Source organism: Lissotriton vulgaris, chromosome 5 (genome assembly GCF_964263255.1).
Source record: "Lissotriton vulgaris chromosome 5, aLisVul1.2, whole genome shotgun sequence".
Taxonomy (NCBI): Eukaryota; Metazoa; Chordata; class Amphibia; order Caudata; family Salamandridae; genus Lissotriton; species Lissotriton vulgaris.
In genome coordinates, this window is record NC_141693.1 from 11,071,843 (window position 1) to 11,094,364 (window position 22,522).

A 22,522-nucleotide genomic window follows, 5' to 3' on the forward strand; every position below is an offset into this window, starting at 1 on the left:
AACAATGGCCATATACTCCGGAAGTCAACAGTGTGACGAGTGTGCGCTGTAATAAGGAAGAAAAGGAAACTCTGCTCAATGCGATGCTTAGGGCAGGGGCCAATACTGGACGTGACTCTGAAATAAAAAACTACTTACGAAGTCAACAATGTGGCTTGCCTCGCCCTGGGGTCCAACAATGTGGAAATCACGCGCTGCAACAAAGAGTGGAGAGTCAGCTTAGCGCGTGGAGAGTCAGCATAGCGCGTGACTCGATAAGGGGCCCACGGAGCCTGCTGTCAATTCCGCATTACTTACTTAGTCATGATATGACTCGCCTCTCCCAGGGGTGCTCCGACAATGCCGGTTTCAGTGTAGGGACATGTCCGCTGGAGCGGATTGTATACTTAAACACTGGTCACGTGTTGATTAATTCGGGTGCCATCTTTGAACGGCTATGGCGCTTAGGCAGCAGCCATCTTGGAGTGGAGGGTGGGATGGACTAGTCAAAGGGCTGTGAGGCTGCCTGGACTAAAAAACGTTGATAGTGACAATGTGACAAGACGAAAGTGACTATTGTGAAAAAGTGACTGGTTATTTAAAAAAACAATTATTATCATTCATCGAACCCAGATGTCAGATTGTATCCAGAATGTCTCATCATCATGTTGTGGTCATTACATCTTTACACATGACGTATTTGTAACCAACAAGGTTTTTCTTTACTTCCCACTTTTTGTTCCTGGAACATATTTACATAAATCAGTCGTTCAATCACAGCAATGTTGTCCAGTCCTCGCTTCGATTGAGACCTGTATGAATTGTGTTGAATTGTATAATGGATTTTAGTTCCTCCCTGTTGAGCAGTTGTTGCAAATTACCACCTCTCTGTGGTAATTTGACAGTTTTCAGGATAGTCCATTTCAAGTCGTCCGCTGAGTGGTTCATGTTGGCAAAATGTTCAACCAATGGGGCGTTCAGGGTTCCACAGCGTATGCGGCTCCGATGTTGGCTTATTCTGGTCTTTATTTTCTGTGTCGTTTGCCCCACATACATTAGAGGGCAAGGGCATACAATAGCATAAATCACATTGCAACTGTTGCAGTTCGTGAAGTCTTTCATGTGGGTTGTGATGTTATTGTGACTAAAAGTGCGCCCCTCAAGTGTCAGATCGCAAACAATACAATTTCCACATTTCACACGACCTCTCAGAGGTGGCATTCCCCAGTTTGACTCAATAGTGCTGTTTGAAGGTGGTGCAGGGAGGGCTGCACGGACAAGATGGTCTTTTATGTTTCTACTTTTTTTGAAAGCAAACAAAGGTTTATCAAACGTTAGTAGTCCTGAGTTGAGGGTTGGCCAGTGACGGAGAATTGTTTTTCTGATTTTGTTTGAAATTGGAGAGAAGGTTGTAACACAGGCTATTCTCTCTGAACTCGGCCTAGTCTTAGGTTGGAGTAGCACCTCCCTCGGACAGTACCATGCTCGTTTTGAGGCATTTCTTACTATTCTGTTTGGATTCCCTCGTGTTTTGAGTTTCGAGCAAAGTACACCTGCTTCCCTGAAGTAATCAGTCTTTGAAGAGCAGTTCCGTCTAATCCGAAGGAACTGCGAGTAAGGGAGAGAATCTTTAAGGGCTTTGGGGTGGTTACTGTCGTATCTTAGTAAGGTATTCCGTTCAGTCGGTTTCCTGTATAGGCGAGTCAATAGTTCGCCTGCCTCATGGTAAATCGTGAGATCAAGAAATGGTATCTCAGTTTTGTGATGTGAGAGAGTAAACTGTAAGTTGTCACAGTTATTGTTCAACCAATGTAGAAATGAATTTAGAATTTCCCTGTCACTATTCCAAATTAGAAATATGTCATCTATATAGCGTCGCCAGACACCAATGCTTGTCTTGAATGGGTTGGTGTCAGCTAGAATAGTACCTGTCTCTAGTGCGTCCATGTACAGAATCGCCAGGTGGGGAGCAAAAATTGCTCCCATTGAGGTGCCTTTTATCTGCTGGAAGAACACACCGTCAAAGACAAAATAATTTTTTGTGAGACATAGTTCTAACAGCTGTAGTATGAATATTGTGGGAACTCTGTGTGGTCGTGGCCTTGAGTCTAGTGTCCTTTCAATGACCCGTAGAGCCGCTCCCTGGGGTATGTTAGTGTAGAGCGACTCTACATCCAGTGTACAGAGTGTTTGAGTACTGGGGTCAAAGGATTGATGTTCAACCAGATTAATCATTTGCATGCTGTCACGAACGTAACAGCACGTGGAAGGCACGAAGTCCTTAATGAAAAAATCTACATAGGACCCTAATGGTTCCAAGATAGATCCACAGGCCGAAACTATTGGTCGGCCTGGTGGGTTTTCAGTGTTCTTGTGGACTTTCGGGAGGGTATAAATGACCGGAAGCCTTGGGCACTTGACATTGAGGAAATTGTATTCCTTTTTGCTGAGGAAACCTTCATCTCTGGCATCTGTAGTAATTCTCTTAATCAGAGTTTGGATTTCCAGCGTTGGATTGCGGCCCAGTCTTAAGTAATGTTCCCTGTTACTTAGCTGGCGGTTAATCTCATTCTTATATGTGTCAATATTCTGTAACACAATACCTCCACCTTTATCTGCGCTTTTAATGATTAGATCCGCGTTGGATTTAAGTGAATCTATTGCATCCTTTTCAATTTTGGGAATATTAAATGGAATAAACAATTTCTTTTTTTCGAGTACCTCAACCTCCTTGAGAATCAATTTCTCAAACGTGATAACTTCCGGCGGGATCATGCTCGCCATTGGTAAAAAGGTGGAAGGGGGGGAAAAAGGAGTGTTGCGAATTGGTTCAGGTGCAGGATGTAATTGAAAAAATGCTTTCAGACGAACCAGTCTAAAAAATCGCAGTAACTCTGTTTGTAGTTCCATATAATTTGGGCGCACCGTAGGGACAAATAACAGCCCTTTCTTCAAAAGTTCTAATTCAGAGTGTTGAAGGACATGGTTTGACAGGTTGAAAATAGGTAAGGTCTCAGTCAAATTTTGTGTTGTGGATGCTACCACTGGTAAAAGTTGTTGCGGGTCCTCCGCTCTCCTGGAGCGTTGAACCATTTCCTGGTTTTCTTGGCCTTCCCTCTCTGTGGGGTGCCTGGCTGACCTCTGGCTAAAAAATTATTATTGCCCTGTGCTCCTCCCCGACCCCTTCTTGGGTTGCTTCCTCCCTCACCTGGATCTGAATTATCAGATGAGTCCTCTGAGGTATCTGAGAAACCCACTATGTTTTGTCGTTTATTGAAACGGCCCCACGGTCTGTTCTGGGGGTTAAAATAAGGCCTGTTTGTATAGAAATCCTTATTCAGATATGGGTAAGTAGACTCGGCACTATAGTTCTTAATGTCTTTTTTGATTTTGTTAGATTTTTTATTCTGTTCGATGCGGTAATAGTCGGCCACTGTTTTGTCTACTTGTTCTAGCAACTTTTTACATTAAGCTGTAGGGTCGGAGTCGTTAATTTGTTTAAAGAGGCCAGCAATCTCTGTCTCCAGGGTTTTCAATGTCTCAGTAGCAATGTCAATACCAAGTGCTAACCACTGTCTCGAACATGTGGTACCAATAAGGCTGAAGTTTGTAATGTACTTTGGGTTGTCCGTGAATATCCCCGGGATATTACAAACCTGCAAGCCTAGTGGGATTACTCCGGACTTGAGATAATCCGTAAGCATTAACACCATTAATTGAAGTCTGACCTGTTTTTTCTTGAGCTTCTCTAGTTGCTCAGGTAAACTGGACACAACAGTTTCTGGGGCATCTGGGGTTTCAGACAAAAGTGATGGTAATGTACATAAATGTTTAATATGTTCTGCGGTGTACAAGGGGGCATGGTCTGACATCTCCTAAGGCTAAGGTAAGGAAAAAGTATTTTAGATTTCTAGAAAGATATAGAGGTGTGCGTACAGAAGCACTAGGAAGGTCAACCTCAACCGTGAGGTATTTAGAGTTTAAGACAAACCCTGCAATCCTGGTGATTGCGCTCAAGCGTTTTATAGAAACAAGGGGAACCCAACGGATAGCTAAGGACCATGGGTATAACTTCGTTATAGGGGACAATGGCGCCTAGCTTATTCAGCATATGTGCAATGTAGTATAGGAACACAATGGAAACTATACGGTTTAAGATATCCTGAACCAGCCGGGACAGGAATTTATTCTCAACAATCAATGTCAAATATACAGTACAATAATAGCATGACACAAGCCTGTGCCGTACCGACAGAAAAAAAGGGAAGATAGAGGTAGGGGGAAAAAAGGGGTGTTTTTCAGGCAAGGAAAGAGAGCAAGGACAGGGCACTGCAGAAAATTCAAAGATCAATAACAGTGTCGCCTGGAGTGGAATGTACACAAGCTTATTAGACAATAATGTAAGTGTCAACCCACTCTTGGGTGTCGACGTTTCGATCCCTATAGCTCTACTAGATGCATGGGATCATCATCAGGACTTATGCAATAACAGAACATGCCTGAATGAGAAAAGCCTGTTTAGGAGAAAAAACAAAGAAAGAAAAGTTCTTTAAAGATCTGTTAACCACTAAGGAGTAGTTTTAGAATTAACTGCCCACGTTGTAACACATTCGAAATCGCAGTGCGTAAACCAGTGCACGGTGTTTGTGCCAAGTAGAGGAGCTTAACATTGCTAATTTCACAGTATTCGGAATCGCAGTGGCATGCGTGAACTTGATGCGCATAAAGGACCGTGTGGTGAAAGTGATTGTTCAATTTGTATACTGGTCTTAAAAAGAGTGCAGTGAAAATGCAAAGTTGCATTACTTTAATACTTTGTCTTTTTAATCGGAAAAGGATTGGACTGGTGGGGCTAGTTAGTTATAATGGAGAGATAAGCTATACCTCTATGGTGCGAGGGGAAGCCTCACAGTGAAGGTTTCTTTAACTTCTAGGAAAAGGCGGAAGTAGTAGCGCCAGGCTAAGGATACAATAACAAGCCTGTTATTGGGAAAACTGCCTTTTTTACAGGGATAGTGAAGCATACACCGCATGCACAAACTGAGACATACCACGCGGTTGTGTGTCCACGAGGTCTTAGCTGGGGTTCAGTCAATGTGTTATTTCGGTGGTTTAAAAACCTCAGCGCCCGTCTATGTTTGAGTCGGGTGGCCGCACTGAAAACAACAAATGTGTCAAGGATTAGGGTGGGATAATGGGAGCTAAGGCATAGCGGTTCCGAGCAGGAACGGTAGGCGGTTACCTTTCTCCCTCTATATGCGAGCGAGGTCCGGAATCCAAAATTAACGGCAACAATGGCCATATACTCCGGAAGTCAACAGTGTGACGAGTGTGCGCTGTAATAAGGAAGAAAAGGAAACTCGGCTCAATGCGATGCTTAGGGCGGGGGCCAATGCTGGACGTGACTCTGAAATAAAAAACTACTTACGAAGTCAACAATGTGGCTTGCCTCGCCCTGGGGTCCAACAATGTGGAAATCACGCGCTGCAACAAAGAGTGGAGAGTCAGCTTAGCGCGTGGAGAGTCAGCATAGCGCGTGACTCGATAAGGGGCCCACGGAGCCTGCTGTCTAAGCTGACTCTCCACTCTTTGTTGCAGCGCGTGATTTCCACATTGTTGGACCCCAGGGCGAGGCAAGCCACATTGTTGACTTCGTAAGTAGTTTTTTATTTCAGAGTCACGTCCAGTATTGGCCCCCGCCCTAAGCATCGCATTGAGCCGAGTTTCCTTTTCTTCCTTATTACAGCGCACACTCGTCACACTGTTGACTTCCGGAGTATATGGCCATTGTTGCCGTTAATTTTGGATTCCGGACCTCGCTCGCATATAGAGGCAGAAAGGTAACCGCCTACCGTTCCTGCTCGGAACCGCTATGCCTTAGCTCCCATTATCCCACCCTAATCCTTGACACATTTGTTGTTTTCAGTGCGGCCACCCGACTCAAACATAGACGGGCGCTGAGGTTTTTAAACCACCGAAATAACACATTGACTGAACCCCAGCTAAGACCTCGTGGACACACAACCGCGTGGTATGTCTCAGTTTGTGCATGCGGTGTATGCTTCACTATCCCTGTAAAAAAGGCAGTTTTCCCAATAACAGGCTTGTTATTGTATCCTTAGCCTGGCGCTACTACTTCCGCCTTTTCCTAGAAGTTAAAGAAACCTTCACTGTGAGGCTTCCCCTCGCACCATAGAGGTATGGCTTATCTCTCCATTATAACTAACTAGCCCCACCAGTCCAATCCTTTTCCGATTAAAAAGACAAAGTATTAAAGTAATGCAACTTTGCATTTTCACTGCACTCTTTTTAAGACCAGTATACGAATTGAACAATCACTTTCACCACACGGTCCTTTATGCGAATCAAGTTCACGCATGCCACTGCGATTCCGAATACTGTGAAATTAGCAATGTTAAGCTCCTCTACTTGGCACAAACACCGTGCACTGGTTTACGCACTGCGATTTCGAATGTGTTACAACGTGGGCAGTTAATTCTAAAACTACTCCTTAGTGGTTAACAGATCTTTAAAGAACTTTTCTTTCTTTGTTTTTTCTCCTAAACAGGCTTTTCTCATTCAGGCATGTTCTGTTATTGCATAAGTCCTGATGATGATCCCATGCATCTAGTAGAGCTATAGGGATCGAAACGTCGACACCCAAGAGTGGGTTGACACTTACATTATTGTCTAATAAGCTTGTGTACATTCCACTCCAGGCGACACTGTTATTGATCTTTGAATTTTCTGCAGTGCCCTGTCCTTGCTCTCTTTCCTTGCCTGAAAAACACCCCTTTTTTTCCCCCTACCTCTATCTTCCCTTTTTTTCTGTCGGTACGGCACAGGCTTGTTCTTAAAGTGTTGATGTCTGTGTGGGGCTTATGTGCCTGTGCCCTGACTTTCCAAGCACATTTTCTTGATTTTTTATTTGTTTAATGCGATTTTATATAGCGCGAACATTAAACAAAGGTGTCAGAGCACTTTACAAAAGAACCAGTTGCGATGCATAAGGACTTTGGATTACATGAGAGATACAAACAGAAAAAAATTGCCAATGTATAAGGTGTAAAGTCACTCAAAGAAGAGATATAAAGATGAAAAAATGTCACATGTAGAAGTTGTAGAGTCACTCAAGGATGAGATACAAACAGATAAACTCTGGTAGTAAGTACAGAGGTCTACTACATATATAGGCTGTCCGGAATTTGGTTAAAACCAACTGTGCCCGACAGTACCCTAGCAGATGAAAATCAGCTGACCCTGTTTAAACCGAGTGTCACTGATTTTCATAGTTGTCGCACATTTTGGCCACTTGATGAAGCCAAAGCATTACAAACCATTGGCCTGCCTGTGGTGTCCTGGCACGAAGGTGTCAGGGGAAAACACTGCTTTTGCACATGAGGAGCGAAGGTGTGAATGGCCCAAGGGCTAGAGCAACACCAGGTCCCCTGCCTGGCTCACGTGGGGGGAGAGGAGCCGTTGTGGTCTGCCGGCTGTCTTACTGCGGCCACACCCGAGTACTTCACAGGTCTTTAAAAAGACCATTTACTTAACAAGAGAAAAACTGCTGTTTTATAGTAAATCTTGCTTTAAAAAGGCATGTAATATGCGATTATTAGGAAAATATTGGTGTTGAGAAAGAAAAGTGGCAATTAAATATGTTTCAAATTTAAAGTCACATTGTAGGCAAACTTCGAAGTAATAGACCGTGTGGCTAACCTCAAGCTTTTAAAACAACTAAACTGAGGATAGTTCATGGCACATATAGTTTAAGCTTGAAGCATGCTGTTTGCACATCAAAGGCCAAATGCAGAAAGCAAGCACTGGCTGGCTGGTTCTTTAGTGAGAAGAGATTTTATCAAGCGCTGTAATGTTGTTGGAGTTGCCACACTGAGTGGGTTTTAAGACTGCGAATTACGGAAGCTCACAAAATGTTAGGGTAATGCTGAGAGTCAAATGTGTTTCTCTATTTGCACATTTATCAGCTCTGCCTGTAATGCCAAACGCTCTTCGATGTTTCGTATCCATTGAATTGAAACTGTGGCCCACAATGCAGTTACACGCACTGCATTTTAAGAATAAAAAAGACAGTAAAATGAACGAACTCCTGCCGGGGAGTGTTGTCAGGCACATGAGAAGAGTAATCTCACTGACCCCTGCTGCTCACACCCCCTCACGCACCAAAGGTCTCCTGACATCCGCAAATAAAGCCCACCTTAAAGAGGCCAAGTAACAGTGACTCCCTCCACTCGCTATTACATGACAATGTTTTGATAGACAATGACGTCACTCATCGTGCTCTGGTGTATTTTCTCTCCACATCTGGCGTTGTTTACCAAAAACAGATTCAAAAGTAACATTATTTTTCAATGATAGCTGCTTCAACTTGAAATAAATATGATTAAAAAATAGTGTTATTTGTAACCCAAGATGAGCGTGCGCCGAATCAGGACATTAATTGAAAGTAATTAGACAGGACAGCGCAGAAAGGAGGTGCGCACAGGCAGAGGGCACTTTTGTTTAAAATCATCAATAAATCTGTCACTGTCAGTTACTGGTCATTCCGTTTTGCATGAATTGAGCCAGGCCAGCGTAAGAGATTGAGCATATTTTTTAAATTATACTTGAATCGTAATGCTCACTGCATTAGCCTCTGCATCAAGGGCGGGCTGGCTGTACTGTGCATCAGGAGTTTCCAGGTGGGCTGGAAGAGTTGGGGGGCCCATTTTGTAGCGGTGCCGCTGTTTTAAAAGCACTGCAGAGTTCCCTGTAGCCAACAGTTTTCAGGCAACAATAAAAGTGCCAAGATAACTCTGGTAATTAACATACCTGCTGAGAGAGATTGGAGTTTTGTCTGGTGGCAGTGTGGAGTCATCTAAGGTAGCGCGGAGGGTTACTTTGTCTGCTGTAAAGACTATGTACTAGGCGGATCACAGAGCAGTATTTTATTTGCAATGCTCAGTAGGTACTGCTTTTGTCACAGAGATCCTTTTGTTACTGTGCAGTTCATAAGTTCCAATCACAATCTAGCATACTGAGCTATGAATTGTAATCAAAGAGCTGCATGCAAACTGGATAAAAAAAAACAGACACTGACCCCTTCCTCCACGTTACTCTTAGAGGATTTCCCACTTATGTATTCTCATCTTGTATTTCCTGCATCTGTAGAAACTTATGTCAAAGTCAACTTTCTGTGACCCAAGAACTACTCGTCATCTTTGTAACTAAGGTACTGGCAATAAGTAGCTTTCCGGGAGGAAATCTGTGGCATGGTTGACTAAATTATGTGGAATTAAAAGGGCTCATTATGGGGAATATTTTGAGAGTAAAGGCAGTTTATGTGGCATGTTGTATGTCATTTTTATATGTTTATGTGTTGATGTAAACCAGATCCCATTGCAACTCTTGACAGCTTTGACTGCGCACTGCCCTTTAGAGATGATGTAACTAAAGATACCTAATTATCTTATGAAATCTCTTTATTGATGTCATAGCTACATGTTCACAGTTGCTTTATTAAATTTGCTTTAATATGCACCATTTGCCCTCAGATTTTTTCAAAATATTCTGAGGGAGGACCCCTCTGAAATTCCCCTTATGATGGTCGAGTTCGCTCGCTACGCTCACACTCGACAGGACACTCTGAACTTTTACGCCTCACTACTTTCCAATGTCACCAGCCGCCACTGGAACTCCATGAGGCAAGACACAGTTAATAACAAAATAAACACACGCAGAGACACATTGGCAAAGTTTGCACTTGAAATCAGATAAGGAACAGAAGGTGCACACAATCACAGAATGTAAAGGCGATGCAGAGAATCAAACACGTTTCCTAATTTCCTAAGTCAGTTTCTGTAACCGCAATGCCAAAGCCTTGCAATAAAAGTTTCTGAAGACACAGAGCATGAGAGTGCAAAAAAGCACAGCTAACAGTGAAGTGCCTTTGGAGAAAGAACGAAAGCTCCTTGTTTCGTTATTGTAGCTGAGAAATACAACCGTGCTTCAAATCGCTTGTGTAGGAATAAAACTAAGATGTTAACTTAGATGGTAAGCGCTCCAATGTTGATTATTAATTTTATATATAGTCAAATTTAGTTGAAGGTATTGCAGCACGAATATGATTATTTGTGGTACTCCAGGATGTTGCTATAGAATAAAAATCAACAGCTGAATATAAGTTAACATGAAGACAATAAAAATTCTAAATTGAATAGATCCGTTGTAAGAATCAACCAAAAATGTAAAACAAATGTTTGTTATGGCATTTATTTATTCATTGGACTTTCGTATTTATTGAGCTGGAACTGTGGCCCACAATAGTCACACGGACTGCATTTTAAGAATGAAAAAACATACTGGTATAATTAACGCGCTGTGAGATACAAACAGTTAATTACAAAATAAACACACACACACACAAACAAAAAAAGTGGCACAAACTGCATTTGAAATCAACAGACCTGAAGTACATGCTTTCCCATTTTCAAAGTTAGAATCTCTACACCATATCCTTGCAACAAAAGTCCACATAAACAAAAAAAATTATGAGGGCGAAGAAACACAGTTACAAAAAAACATGCAGTAACAAGATGTGCCTGCTTCTAAACAAGCATTTGCAATGCAATATGTCTCGCATTTACGTGAGTTTGAGCTATTGACATTGCAAATAACAATGCCTTTTATTTTTGTTTTTAAAACATAAATAAAAGGCTTTGTCATTTACAATGTCAATAGCTTAAACTCGCATAAATGCAAGACCTATTGCCTTGCAAATGCTTGTTAAATCTGAGCTGCAGAATCAAAAGACAATGGAAATTATTTCATGACTGTATTTACCTTCTGAAATGTAGAGAAGTATATAATTTCTGAAGAAAAATGGAAAAAAAATAATAGAAGCAAAACGTTCCATGAACAGCGGTAATACACTGTTTCAGTTTTTTTATGGCGTGAAAATGAGTAACCACTGAAAAGCACTGTTTTATTAAAGTATTGAAATCACTGGAAAACACTGAAAAAACACCACCAGAATTTACCAAAAATAGAAACTGAAAACAGGAAAGTCTATACATATACTAGTGGTTAGAGTTCTCTATATACAAATAGTAAATTCACACAGGATTACATTTTAACAGCGATTAGGCTTGGACAATTATATAATACATATATATATCTTTAAGGCAGTCCAGCAAAAAGAGAAAAACAACCGAGGGTCATCAGGAGGAGTGGGGAGGGAAGAAGGAACATTGATGTGACATTGACACCTGTGTACGGCTCAACTGACCCTTTACCCTCATTTCTGAGGAGAACTCACTTCCCGCCAGAATGCCCAAGTGCTTGTTCCACCATCCACTATTTGCAGGCTTTCTCAGTCCCCCGAGACTCCCACTTCCATAGTGTCTATGATTAATTCTCGTTGAATTGTAAGACTAATAGCTTGAAAAATATTTCACCCCTCCTCACCATCTCAGAAAGTACGGAAGAATCTTGGACTCAATCAGATTGTGCTGGACTGCTTCTCGCCTCTAACTGAGGAAGGAACCATCAGATTTCATGAGACAACTAAATCAGGCTCATCATTGGACCCCTGCCCACCATTTGTACTGCATATGGTTTCTAAGACAGTCGCTAAGCATCTTACGGCACTTCTCAAACAGGTACTGTGGGCGTCTATTTGCCCGTTATTGAAAAAACCCTATCTCTGGACCCAGAGAATACTAAGAGCTATTGTCCAATATGTAGAGTACCCTTACTCGCTAAAATTCTGGAGAAGGCCCTTAATGAAGACTGCATGATATTCTTAGGTGCCCATAATATTTGAGACTTCTCTCTGCTTGGGTTCAGGCCACAACGCTGCACTGAATCTGCATTAGTAGTTGCCACTGAAGAGATCCGTAGGCAGGTGGACTCTGGAGGTAGGGCTATGCTGATTCTTATCGCTCTTTCTGCCACGCTTGACATGCTGAACCATTCTCTGCTGGTCAACCGGCTAGAGAGTGTCAGGATTGGAGGCATAGGTCTTGCCATCCTCCGCTTGTTCTTTTCTTATAGAGAACAAAGTGTGGCTTTTCGATATTTCGTCTCAAAACATTTTTCCTTACCCTGTGCAGTGCCTGAGAGTTTGTCATTGTACCACACGCTATTCAACATCTATAACACCCCTCTGGTCAAACCTATCCGGACTTTGTTGCTGTGGCCTATGCAGAAGTGGTACAAGAGAGGATGGTCACAGTTGTAAATCAATAGCACTTACACATAGGAAAAAGTAGATCTAATCATACATTTGAGGGGAAAAAAACAAAGCATCACCATAAACAGCTCAAGGGCAAATGTGATTTTATTTCATCACATAATGGGTATCACAAGAATAAATCAAATAAACAAGGCAATCCATGACCTAACTTTGCATGGTATTGGTGCTCAGAATGGGAGTGGTAAGTGTTTATGAAGGATAAAGTGATGGTGAGACAGAAATGGAAGGTAATGTGCAGTTATATAGATTCAGAAATGTTTTAACCTATCCAGCCAAGTGTTCGCAAAAAAAACATATATGGCAAATCATAACAATATTGAGGGCACAGACACAAATTCTCTGTCACCTCTGTTTGACAAATGATAACACAAGTGTCGACGTTTTGACCCCTGTTAGCATAAAGGTTGTTTCCACCTTATTAAGGGGTCTTCTTCAGGACCAAGGGGGAGGGACTTGTGATAAGGGCAAGCACCAAAATATATGAAACCAGCATGCCAAATCTGGCTGGCTGTAAGGTAAAAACGAAGGGCCCGTGAGCTCGGTGAGGGAAAAATAAATCTTACTCCACAGTCCGAGAATGAGGAAAGGGGCTGATTGCACGAGTGAATCCAACAACGGTTGATAAGTAACCTGGCAGCAGCTCTGACCGAATCTGAGTGGCCTATACAGAAGACACGCAAATAGTGATCTCTATTTTATCAGTTGTTGACGAAGTAGTAAGCAACTTTAGAAACTGCCTTGCGAATATTGTCCTAGAGATGCAAGAGAATTGCCTAAAGTTAAACTCTGAAAAGGCAGAGGTTATTCAATTCGGCTCTAATACCTCGCTCTGGAATAACTCTTGGTGGCCCGCTAACATCGGACCTCTTCCTTGTCCGGTTCAAGAGGTCACAAACCTGGAAGTGATGTTTGACAGACAGCTTGGCTCCTCCAATCAAATAAACCAGGTCACGCCCTCTTGCTTCCATCTCCTTAGAGTGCTAAGGAAAGTGTTTCCATGTATTTCTTTGGAAATGCAGAAGATGGTCGTTGTAGCATTAGTTCAATCCAGGATAGACTATTGCAACGCACTCTGTTTGGGGATCCAGAAACTATCACAACTGAAGATGTAATCACTTCAGAGTGCAGCTGCTCACCTGTCTAGATACCTACCTAGATATAACTCACTCGTAGCCTGTTACAAACGCCTGTCATCGGCTTGGTTCAATGTATGCACTTCCATTACAAGAGCAATACGCTACACACAAAAACCAGAAACCTAGCATCCTAGGAAAGTTGAACACTCTCAGGGGATGCAAAATTAAGTAAAAAATGTGAATTATACGCAGGACGACATGGATTATTTTAATGTTCTTCACACTCATTGTTCAGGAATCGATCAGTGTTTTTGCCTGTACACTTAAGGACATCAATACAGGGACCAGAAGGGACCCCTTTCAATGTTCCTTTGTAATTCCTACCGGTCCGGGACCCGGGCCACTGACTGCCATGCTTGTACTCCCTGCACTAGATGTTAAACCCCACACCATCCCACTACCCCCTAAAAGTCAAAGCCCGTTTGCTCTTTCCTACTATCTACATTCTTTGCCCCATTACTTCCTCCGTGCCTCCTCCCCCTTATTTCTTCTCTGCCATATCCCATATCAGCAGGTATTGACTCCCTTGCTTCCCTTAAAGAACATTATATAGGCACAAAAAAGCATACTGCCCCCTGATTTTCAGGGAAGTTGAGGAAACTTAGACAAACTTGTCACCACCAAGAGAGGATCCGGCGGCGACATCTTGACCCGATCGAACTATAATCACAAAAACAAGCTAGCGGAACACAAAACAGACATCAAAGAAGAAAAATCTTATTTTACTCTCGAAAGATAGAATTGCTCAAAGATCATCTCTTAGGGGGAATTACAACCGGGCTCCCTTTGGAACCCTGCCCCTGAAGACTATGAAATTAGGAAGGGAGATGATTGTCCCTCACGTAATGTCCACGCTTAATCTGGCTATCTCATCGGGGCATTTTCCACTGAACTGGAAAACAGTGGTGGTTAAGCCTCTACTAAAGAAAACCAACCTGGACCCTTCAGAACCTAAAAACGATCAGCCCATCTCGTTGCACCAGTTCCTGCTAAGATTCAGGAGAAGCATCTAAATACCCAACCAAGCACCTACCTGGAGCAACATCACCTGCTTGACGGCTCTCAATATGGTTTCAGGAGTGGCCACAGCTCTGAGACTGCCTTAATACCTGCAGTAAATAACATATGTACCCAAGTAGATGCTGGGCACACCTCTCTGTTAATACTTTTGGACCTGTCTGCGTCCTCGGATACCATCTCGGCAACAAGGCTGATTAACCGTCTTCAAGAAGTTTGGGTATCAGGCTGCGCTCTGGAGCTTCTGTCCTCATTTCTCACAGATAGGTCACAGAATGTAAAGATGAACCAATTCTATTCTGAATCCATTTCCACCTTCTGTGGAGTTCCACAGGGTTCCTCGTTGAGTCCTACTTTATTTAACCTTTATGTCTCACCATTGGCCAAGGTAATCAGATCCTTCGGGCTGGAGGTTCTGCCCTATGCTGATGACACACATCATTGTGTCTATCACTAACAGCATTGAAGCATCTGCAGCAAAGTTTAAAAGATGCATGCAAGTTGTGGCCACCTGGATGGTAGACAGCTATTTTCGACTCAATGGGGACAAAACAGAGGTCCTGGTCTTTGCAGCCAACAATCAATATGGTCCCACTCCTGGTGGCCTGTAATGCTCGGACAATGCCCTTGCCCTGCTGTATCAGCAAAGAATCTTGGTGTTATAGTCGAAAATGATCTCTCTTTCGACCCCCAGGTCAATAGAACTGCATCTACCTGTTTCGGGGCTATCAGGACCCGAAGAAGGTCTTTACATGTCTTTCTCTCTTTTCTCGAAAGCAGGCAGCTGTTGCCCTGAGTTTGTCCTGGCTGGAGAATTGTAACGCTCTCTACCTGGACATTAACAAGGGAACCATCCATAAACGGAAACATGTCCAGAATGCAGCAGCGAGACTCGTGCTGGATCTTCCTAAATTCCACTCGGTCTCTGCAGCAATTAGCACATGACATTGGCTTCCCTAGAAAGAGAATTCTGTTTAAGGCCCTATGCCTCTTCCATAGGCTATTCATAATTTTTGTCTTAAAGGAAGACTCTTCCAACTGTTCGTTCCGACAAAACAACCTTGTTCTGCCAATAAAAACTGGCAAGTAGTCCCTAGGTTTAGAAGGGCTAGATAGGGGGGGAGAGCCTTTGCCGTCGCCACTTCTAAGCTCTGGAACACTCTACCGCTAACGATCGCTTGTCAAGAGGCGCAACTACCATTTCATAGTTCTTTAAAAACATGGCTCTTCGCACTTTAATATCTGAAAGCCTCATCCCTACTGTTTATGACCTCTGGTTCTATCCCTAGCGCCTTGACGCCTTTGGCAAAAGTTTGTGATCTACAAGATGATCATTCATATCCCTCTTTCCTCCTCAAGGACTTACCCTACCCCCAAACTCCATATTGTGTTCTCTTTCTTGTATCCTCCCCTCTTGCTCTTCCTCCATCAATGCCTCACCTCCTTCCTTCCACGCTGCCGGGTATCTTCTTTTCTCTCTTGTCCTATCCCTCATTCTTACCTCTTCATCGCTTGTCACCTTTCTCTCTCCTTTCCCTCCTCCTTTCGTCCTCTAGCAAAGAGGTTCTTAACCTGTGGTCCGGGTACCCATGGGGTCTGCAAGGCCTCCTCAGGAAGTTGCCACTGCTTAGAAAGTTAAATAATATTAACAGAGAAATAAAGTTTATATAAATGAAAAAGTAAATTGTAAAATTTAACATTTTAAAATGTTCTGTAAATAAAAAAGAATTTGAAATTGGAGGCAAAAAATGAAGTCCTCAGATTGATTCATGTGAGCAGCGCAAAGCATCGAACAAAATATAGTATGGACTATGAGTGATCTCAAGTGAATTCAGGAATTCTCGAAACTTTGGATCAAATATAACATTTGGAGTTTTTATATTTGTTTGTGTATTAGACACATTTTTTATTTGTTTATTTATTAGATGGATGCTTGTTTCAGTGTTTTTGTATATTGTTTAGTGATTCAAATCATCAAAAAAATGCTACAACCGAGAACCGTGGCTTCCCGTAATGAGTCAGTGGGGTTCCCCGGATCCTGATGATTCAGTGGGGGTCAACAGAAGTCAAACTGTAAAGAGCCACTACTCTAGTGGCCTGTCTGACACTCATGCCCACTGGCTGACACTTGTGCCCACTGGCTGACAGTCTTAGGCCCACTGGTTGACAATTCTACCCATGGCTGACACTAGTGCCCACAGTTGACAACCCTGTGCCCATTGGATGCCACTCTTGTGCACACAGCTGGCACCCTTATACCCCCAGCTGACACTCTTGAGCCCACAGCTGACACTCTTGAGCCCACGGCTGACACTCTTGAGCCCACATCTGACACTCTTGAGCCCACAGCTGACACTCTTGTGCCCACTGGTTGACACTTCTACCCAGGACTGACACATCGTGTGCCCATGGCTGGCACCCCTGTGCCCACTGGCTGACACTCTTGTACCCACAGCTGACAATCTTGAGCCCACAGCTGACACTCTTGTGCCCACAGCTGACAATCTTGAGCCCACGGCTGACACTCTTGAGCCCACGGCTGACACTCTTGAGCCCACAGCTGACACTCTTGAGCCCACGGCTGACACTCTTGAGCCCACATCTGACACTCTTGAGCCCACAGCTGACACTCTTGTGCCCACTGGTTGACACTTCTACCCAGGACTGACACATCGTGTGCCCATGGCTGGCACCCCTGTGCCCACTGGCTGACACTCTTGTACCCACAGCTGACAATCTTGAGCCCACAGCTGACACTCTTGTGCCCACAGCTGACAATCTTGAGCCCACGGCTGACACTCTTGAGCCCACGGCTGACACTCTTGAGCCCACAGCTGACACTCTTGAGCTCACTGGCTGACACTCTTGTGCCCACAGCTGACACTCTTGAGCCCACAGCTGACACTCTTGTGCCCACAGCTGTCACTCTTGAGCCCACGGCTGACACTCTTGAGCCCACAGCTGTCACTCTTGAGCTCACTGGCTGACACTCTTGAGCCCACAGCTGACACTCTTGTGCCCACAGCTGACACTCTTGAGCCCACAGCTGACACTCTTGAGCCCACAGCTGACACTCTTGTGCCCACAGCTGTCACTCTTGAGCCCACGGCTGACACTCTTGAGCCCACAGCTGTCACTCTTGAGCTCACTGGCTGACACTCTTGAGCCCACGGCTGACACTCTTGAGCCCACAGCTGTCACTCTTGAGCCCACAGCTGACACTCTTGTGCCCACAGCTGTCACTCTTGAGCTCACTGGCTGACACTCTTGAGCCCACAGCTGACACTCTTGTGCCCACAGCTGACACTCTTGAGCCCACAGCTGACACTCTTGTGCCCACAGCTGACACTCTTGAGCCCACAGCTGACACTCTTGTGCCCACAGCTGTCACTCTTGAGCCCACGGCTGACACTCTTGAGCCCACAGCTGACACTCTTGTGCCCACAGCTGTCACTCTTGAGCTCACTGGCTGACACTCTTGAGCCCACAGCTGACACTCTTGTGCCCACAGCTGACACTCTTGAGCCCACAGCTGACACTCTTGTGCCCACTGGTTGACACTTCTACCCAGGACTGACACATCGTGTGCCCATGGCTGGCACCCCTGTGCCCACTGGCTGACACTCTTGTACCCACAGCTGACAATCTTGAGCCCACAGCTGACACTCTTGTGCCCACAGCTGACAATCTTGAGCCCACGGCTGACACTCTTGAGCCCACAGCTGACACTCTTGTGCCCACAGCTGTCACTCTTGAGCCCACGGCTGACACTCTTGTACCCACAGCTGACACTCTTGTACCCATGGCTGACACTCTTGTACCCTCAGCTGACACTCTTGTACCCTCAGCTGATACTCTTATACCCACAGCTGACACTCTTGTACCCATGGCTGACACTCTTGTACCCTCAGCTGATACTCTTATACCCACAGCTGACACTCTTGTACCCATGGCTGACACTCTTGTACCCTCAGCTGATACTCTTATACCCACAGGTGACACTCTTGTACCCATGGCTGACACTCCTGTACCCACAGTTGACACTCTTGTACCCTGAGCTGATACTCTTGTACCCACAGGTGACACTCCTGTACCCACAGTTGACACCCTTGTACCCTCAGCTGATACTCTTATACCCACAGGTGACACTCTTGTACCCATGGCTGACACTCTTGTACCCTCAGCTGATACTCTTATACCCACAGCTGACACTCTTGTACCCATGGCAGACACTCTTGTACCCTCAGCTGATACTCTTATACCCACAGCTGACACTCTTGTACCCATGGCTGACACTCTTGTACCCTCAGCTGATACTCTTATACCCACAGGTGACACTCTTGTACCCATGGCTGACACTCCTGTACCCACAGTTGACACTCTTGTACCCTGAGCTGATACTCTTGTACCCACAGGTGACACTCCTGTACCCACAGTTGACACCCTTGTACCCTCAGCTGATACTCTTATACCCACAGGTGACACTCTTGTACCCATGGCTGACACTCTTGTACCCATGGCTGACACTCTTGTACCCATGGCTGACACTCTTGTGCCCTCTTTCCCCACAGCTGGTTTCCTTTTTCAGATGTTTGGAGCTTGTGCCATCGATGGAGGTCTGGAGAAGATGGGGTTTTATAACGCGCTGATCCTCAACAAGCAGGCCCTCGCGGTGTACGACAGTGATGGTGGCGTCTTCGTGCCCTGCAAATACTGCATCCCTGAAGTGCACAGGGCCATCGTAACTGTTACCACCTTCTTAAACACGAACCCCAACACTAGCCACTGGATGGAGGCCAAGATGCAGGCCTGCAAACTCAACGCCCAGCGCTTCTGGAAGGACACGGTGCAGAGGACCAGTGAGTACCACTCCACCCTGAGCCCCAAACCACTCACAGCACCGCCCGCGACAGGACCTCTGACCTTTCAGTGGTAGTGAGAGACCTCCACTCTCACCCAGAAGTACTGCCCTTTCAGCTGTAGTCAGTGACCCTCACCCAGAAGTACTGCCCTTTCAGTGTTAGTCAGTGACCCTCACCCAAAAGTACTGTCCTTTCAGTGGTAGTGGTGCCCTTCACCCAGAAGTACTGCTCTTTCAGCTGTAGTCAGTGACCCTCACCCAGAAGTACTGCCCTTTCAGTTGTACTCAGTGACCCTCACCCAGAAGTAGTGCCCTTTCAGTTGTACTCAGTGACCCTCACCCAGAAGTAGTGCCTTTTCAGTGGTAGTGAGTGACCCTCACCCAGAAGTACTGCCCTTTCAGCTGTAGTCAGTGACCCTCACCCAGAAGTAGTGCCTTTTCAGTGGTAGTGAGTGACCCTCACCCAGAAGTAGTGCCCTTTCAGTGGTAGTCAGTGCCCCTCACCCAGAAGTACTGCCCTATCAGTGGTAGTCAGTGACCCTCACCCAGAAGTACTGCCCTTTCAGTGGTAGTCAGTGCCCCTCACCCAGAAGTACTGCCCTATCAGTGGTAGTCAGTGACCCTCACCCAGAAGTACTGCCCTATCCGTGGTAGTCAGTGACCCTCACCCAGAAGTACTGCCCTTTCAGTGGTAGTCAGTGACCCTCACCCAGAAGTACTGCCCTTTCAGTGGTAGTGGTGCCCCTCACCCAGAAGTACTGCCCTATCAGTGGTAGTCAGTGACCCTCACCCAGAAGTACTGCCCTTTCAGTGGTAGTGGTGCCCCTCACCCAGAAGTACTGCCCTTTCAGCTGTAGTCAGTGACCCTCACCCAGAAGTACTGCCCTTTTCAGTTGTACTTAGTGACCCTCACCCAAACGTTATGTTATTGAAGTTTATACCACGCACAGATACTCCTGGGAGTGTCCCAGTGTGAGCCTTGATATGCGTTAAAGGCACCGATTAGAACAGGAAAGTTTAAAGCTGTTTCTTAAAGTGCTCTAGATCCTGGATGCTTTGCAGAGAAAAGGGCAGAGAATTCCAAGCCGTAGCTGCCCTGGCGGCAAGGGACCTACCCCCATTCGTTGTAGGCGCACACGGGGTATCTGTGCAAGAAGCCGAGATTCTGACCTCAGGTGTCTAGCAGGTGTGTAGAATGCAATGCGGTTCCTAAGATATTCAGGCCCCCCAGCATGCAGAGCACGGTGCGCGATAGGCAGGGCCTTGAACGTTACACGTTTCATCACAGGCAGCCAGTGCAGCATACGCAGATGTAGCTTAACGCTCTTTCAAGTAGGAATATTGAACACAAGCCTAGCTGCCGCATTCTGGACCACCTGCAGTTTATTGAGAGTATAATCTGGGAGGCCGATATACAACGCGTTGGCGTAGTCAACGCGGGATAGGATCAGTGCCCGGGTCACAGTTTACTTCTCTGCCTAGGAAGCAGCAGAAGCAATTTCTTAAGGGCCTTTAATATCCCAAAACAGCTCCCAGGCAGTTTTTTTATTTGGGTCGAGAAGGACAGCTGCTCTCCGAACCAAACACCCACATTTTTTACTGGTAGGCCAAGGGAAGATGGCAGGGGATAGTCGGGCGGCAAGAGAGATTCTCTGAACCGGGGAAGAAACCTTCCATAAAGAAGGATTTCCAACTTATCCTCGTTACATTTGAGCAGAGCAGCACAGAGCCACTGGAAAACAGCTATCAGACACTCTTTTGCCTTCACAGTAGAGAACTCTGATTTACCTCAAGTAAACAGAAGTTGGGTATCGTCGGCGTAAGCAACGATCTTGGCACCCCGCTCTTCCGCCAACTGGACCAACGGGGTGACATATATATTAAAGAGCAGGGGACTCGAAGAAGATCCTGCGGAACTCCCGTGGTCACAGATTGAGGCGGGGAAAAGAATGGTGGGAGCCAGACCTGTTGTGAACGTCCCTCCAGGAAGGATTTCAGCCCCCTCCAAGCTAACCCTGAGATACCTATGTCCTCCAGCCGGGCCAGAAGCGGCGATAGGCTCTGCAACCAAGGCCAAAAGCCTAGCCACGCACGGGTCTGATGGCGACCCAGATTTCATGGACTTCAAGATTTTAAGGGACTCTGACAAGTCGATGGACGAGAAGGCCTCCAGCATCGGTGCAGGAGCCAGCACCTCAACAGAGGGCACAGCATCCAGCCTAGGCAAGCTCTGCCTTGTGAACGTTGCCTGGATGGAGCGGATCTTGTTGATAAAGAAATTTGAAAGCTTTTCGCACTAGGCAGCTGATGTGGGGAGTTTAGTGATCTCTGCCTTAGGGGCCATAAAGCTCTGAATGATGGAAAAGATTTCCCTTGAATCATTGCTAGCTGACTATCCGCTCGGCATAATAGAGGCGTTTGGCCTCCCTAATAGCAGTGTAATATATTTTCTGAAGTATGGGAAGGGGTCCCAGTAAGCATGAAATAATAACAAGGAATGTGTAAACAATCAAAAAGACAAATCTTAAAGACACATTGTTTTATTCACAATGTGCTAGTAAATGTAAATGTACAGCAAATGAGAGATAGGGACACGTGACCACAAAAGTGGTGTGCACCGGACCCGTTTGGTGGAGGGTTGATATAGAAAATAGATCGAGGTCTCACTCGGAAGCGCCGTGTGAATTAATGGTCAGGGGTCCGACAGGGCATCAAATAGGGCAGTGGCTCCGACAGCCGTATTCCATCAACATTCGGCGTGGGGTAGCAAACACTCGCGCTGTGGCATCGAGTCAGTTGCAGGACGGTATATGGAATGAATCCGAAGCCGTTCACTGCTCGCAAGGGGAATGACCCTCCACCAAACGGGTCCGGTGCACACCACTTTTGTGGTCACGTGTCCCCATCTCCCCAGTCCTGAGGAAGACCCCACGGCAAGATCAATACGCATATCTGCGAACGAGGGTCGAAACGTCGACAACACATTGTTTTTTGCTGTCAACTCCACACCCCATTGCTCTCATTTGCTGTACATTTGGAGTATGATTTTTGTAAAACAATTTATATGAACCTATTGGTCGTGTTTTGGGTACATGAACATGTAACTCCATTGAATTTGTCTTATTCGCCGATTTTACTGTCACTGCAAACCCTTTTCCTTCACCTATTACCTACACGTATCACACCCCTTCCCCCCTTTTCCCAACTTTTGGGGCACTGTAAAATAGTCACTGATTAATCAATGTTTTATAGTGACGTATATGCAAGATACTAGCA

At 45.2% G+C, this 22,522-nt stretch overlaps 1 protein-coding gene across 1 annotated transcript in view; it reads left to right on the forward strand.

The window, feature by feature from the left end:
- The window catches only part of LOC147709984 (class II histocompatibility antigen, M beta 1 chain-like), a 121,232-nt gene that overhangs the window by 52,423 nt on the left and 46,287 nt on the right, over positions 1-22,522 (forward strand). The window contains exon 2 of the mRNA XM_086920673.1: positions 18,957-19,244. Within this exon, the coding sequence (XP_086776799.1) occupies positions 18,957-19,244 (288 nt within the window). The remainder of the gene's footprint in view (positions 1-18,956; positions 19,245-22,522) is intronic.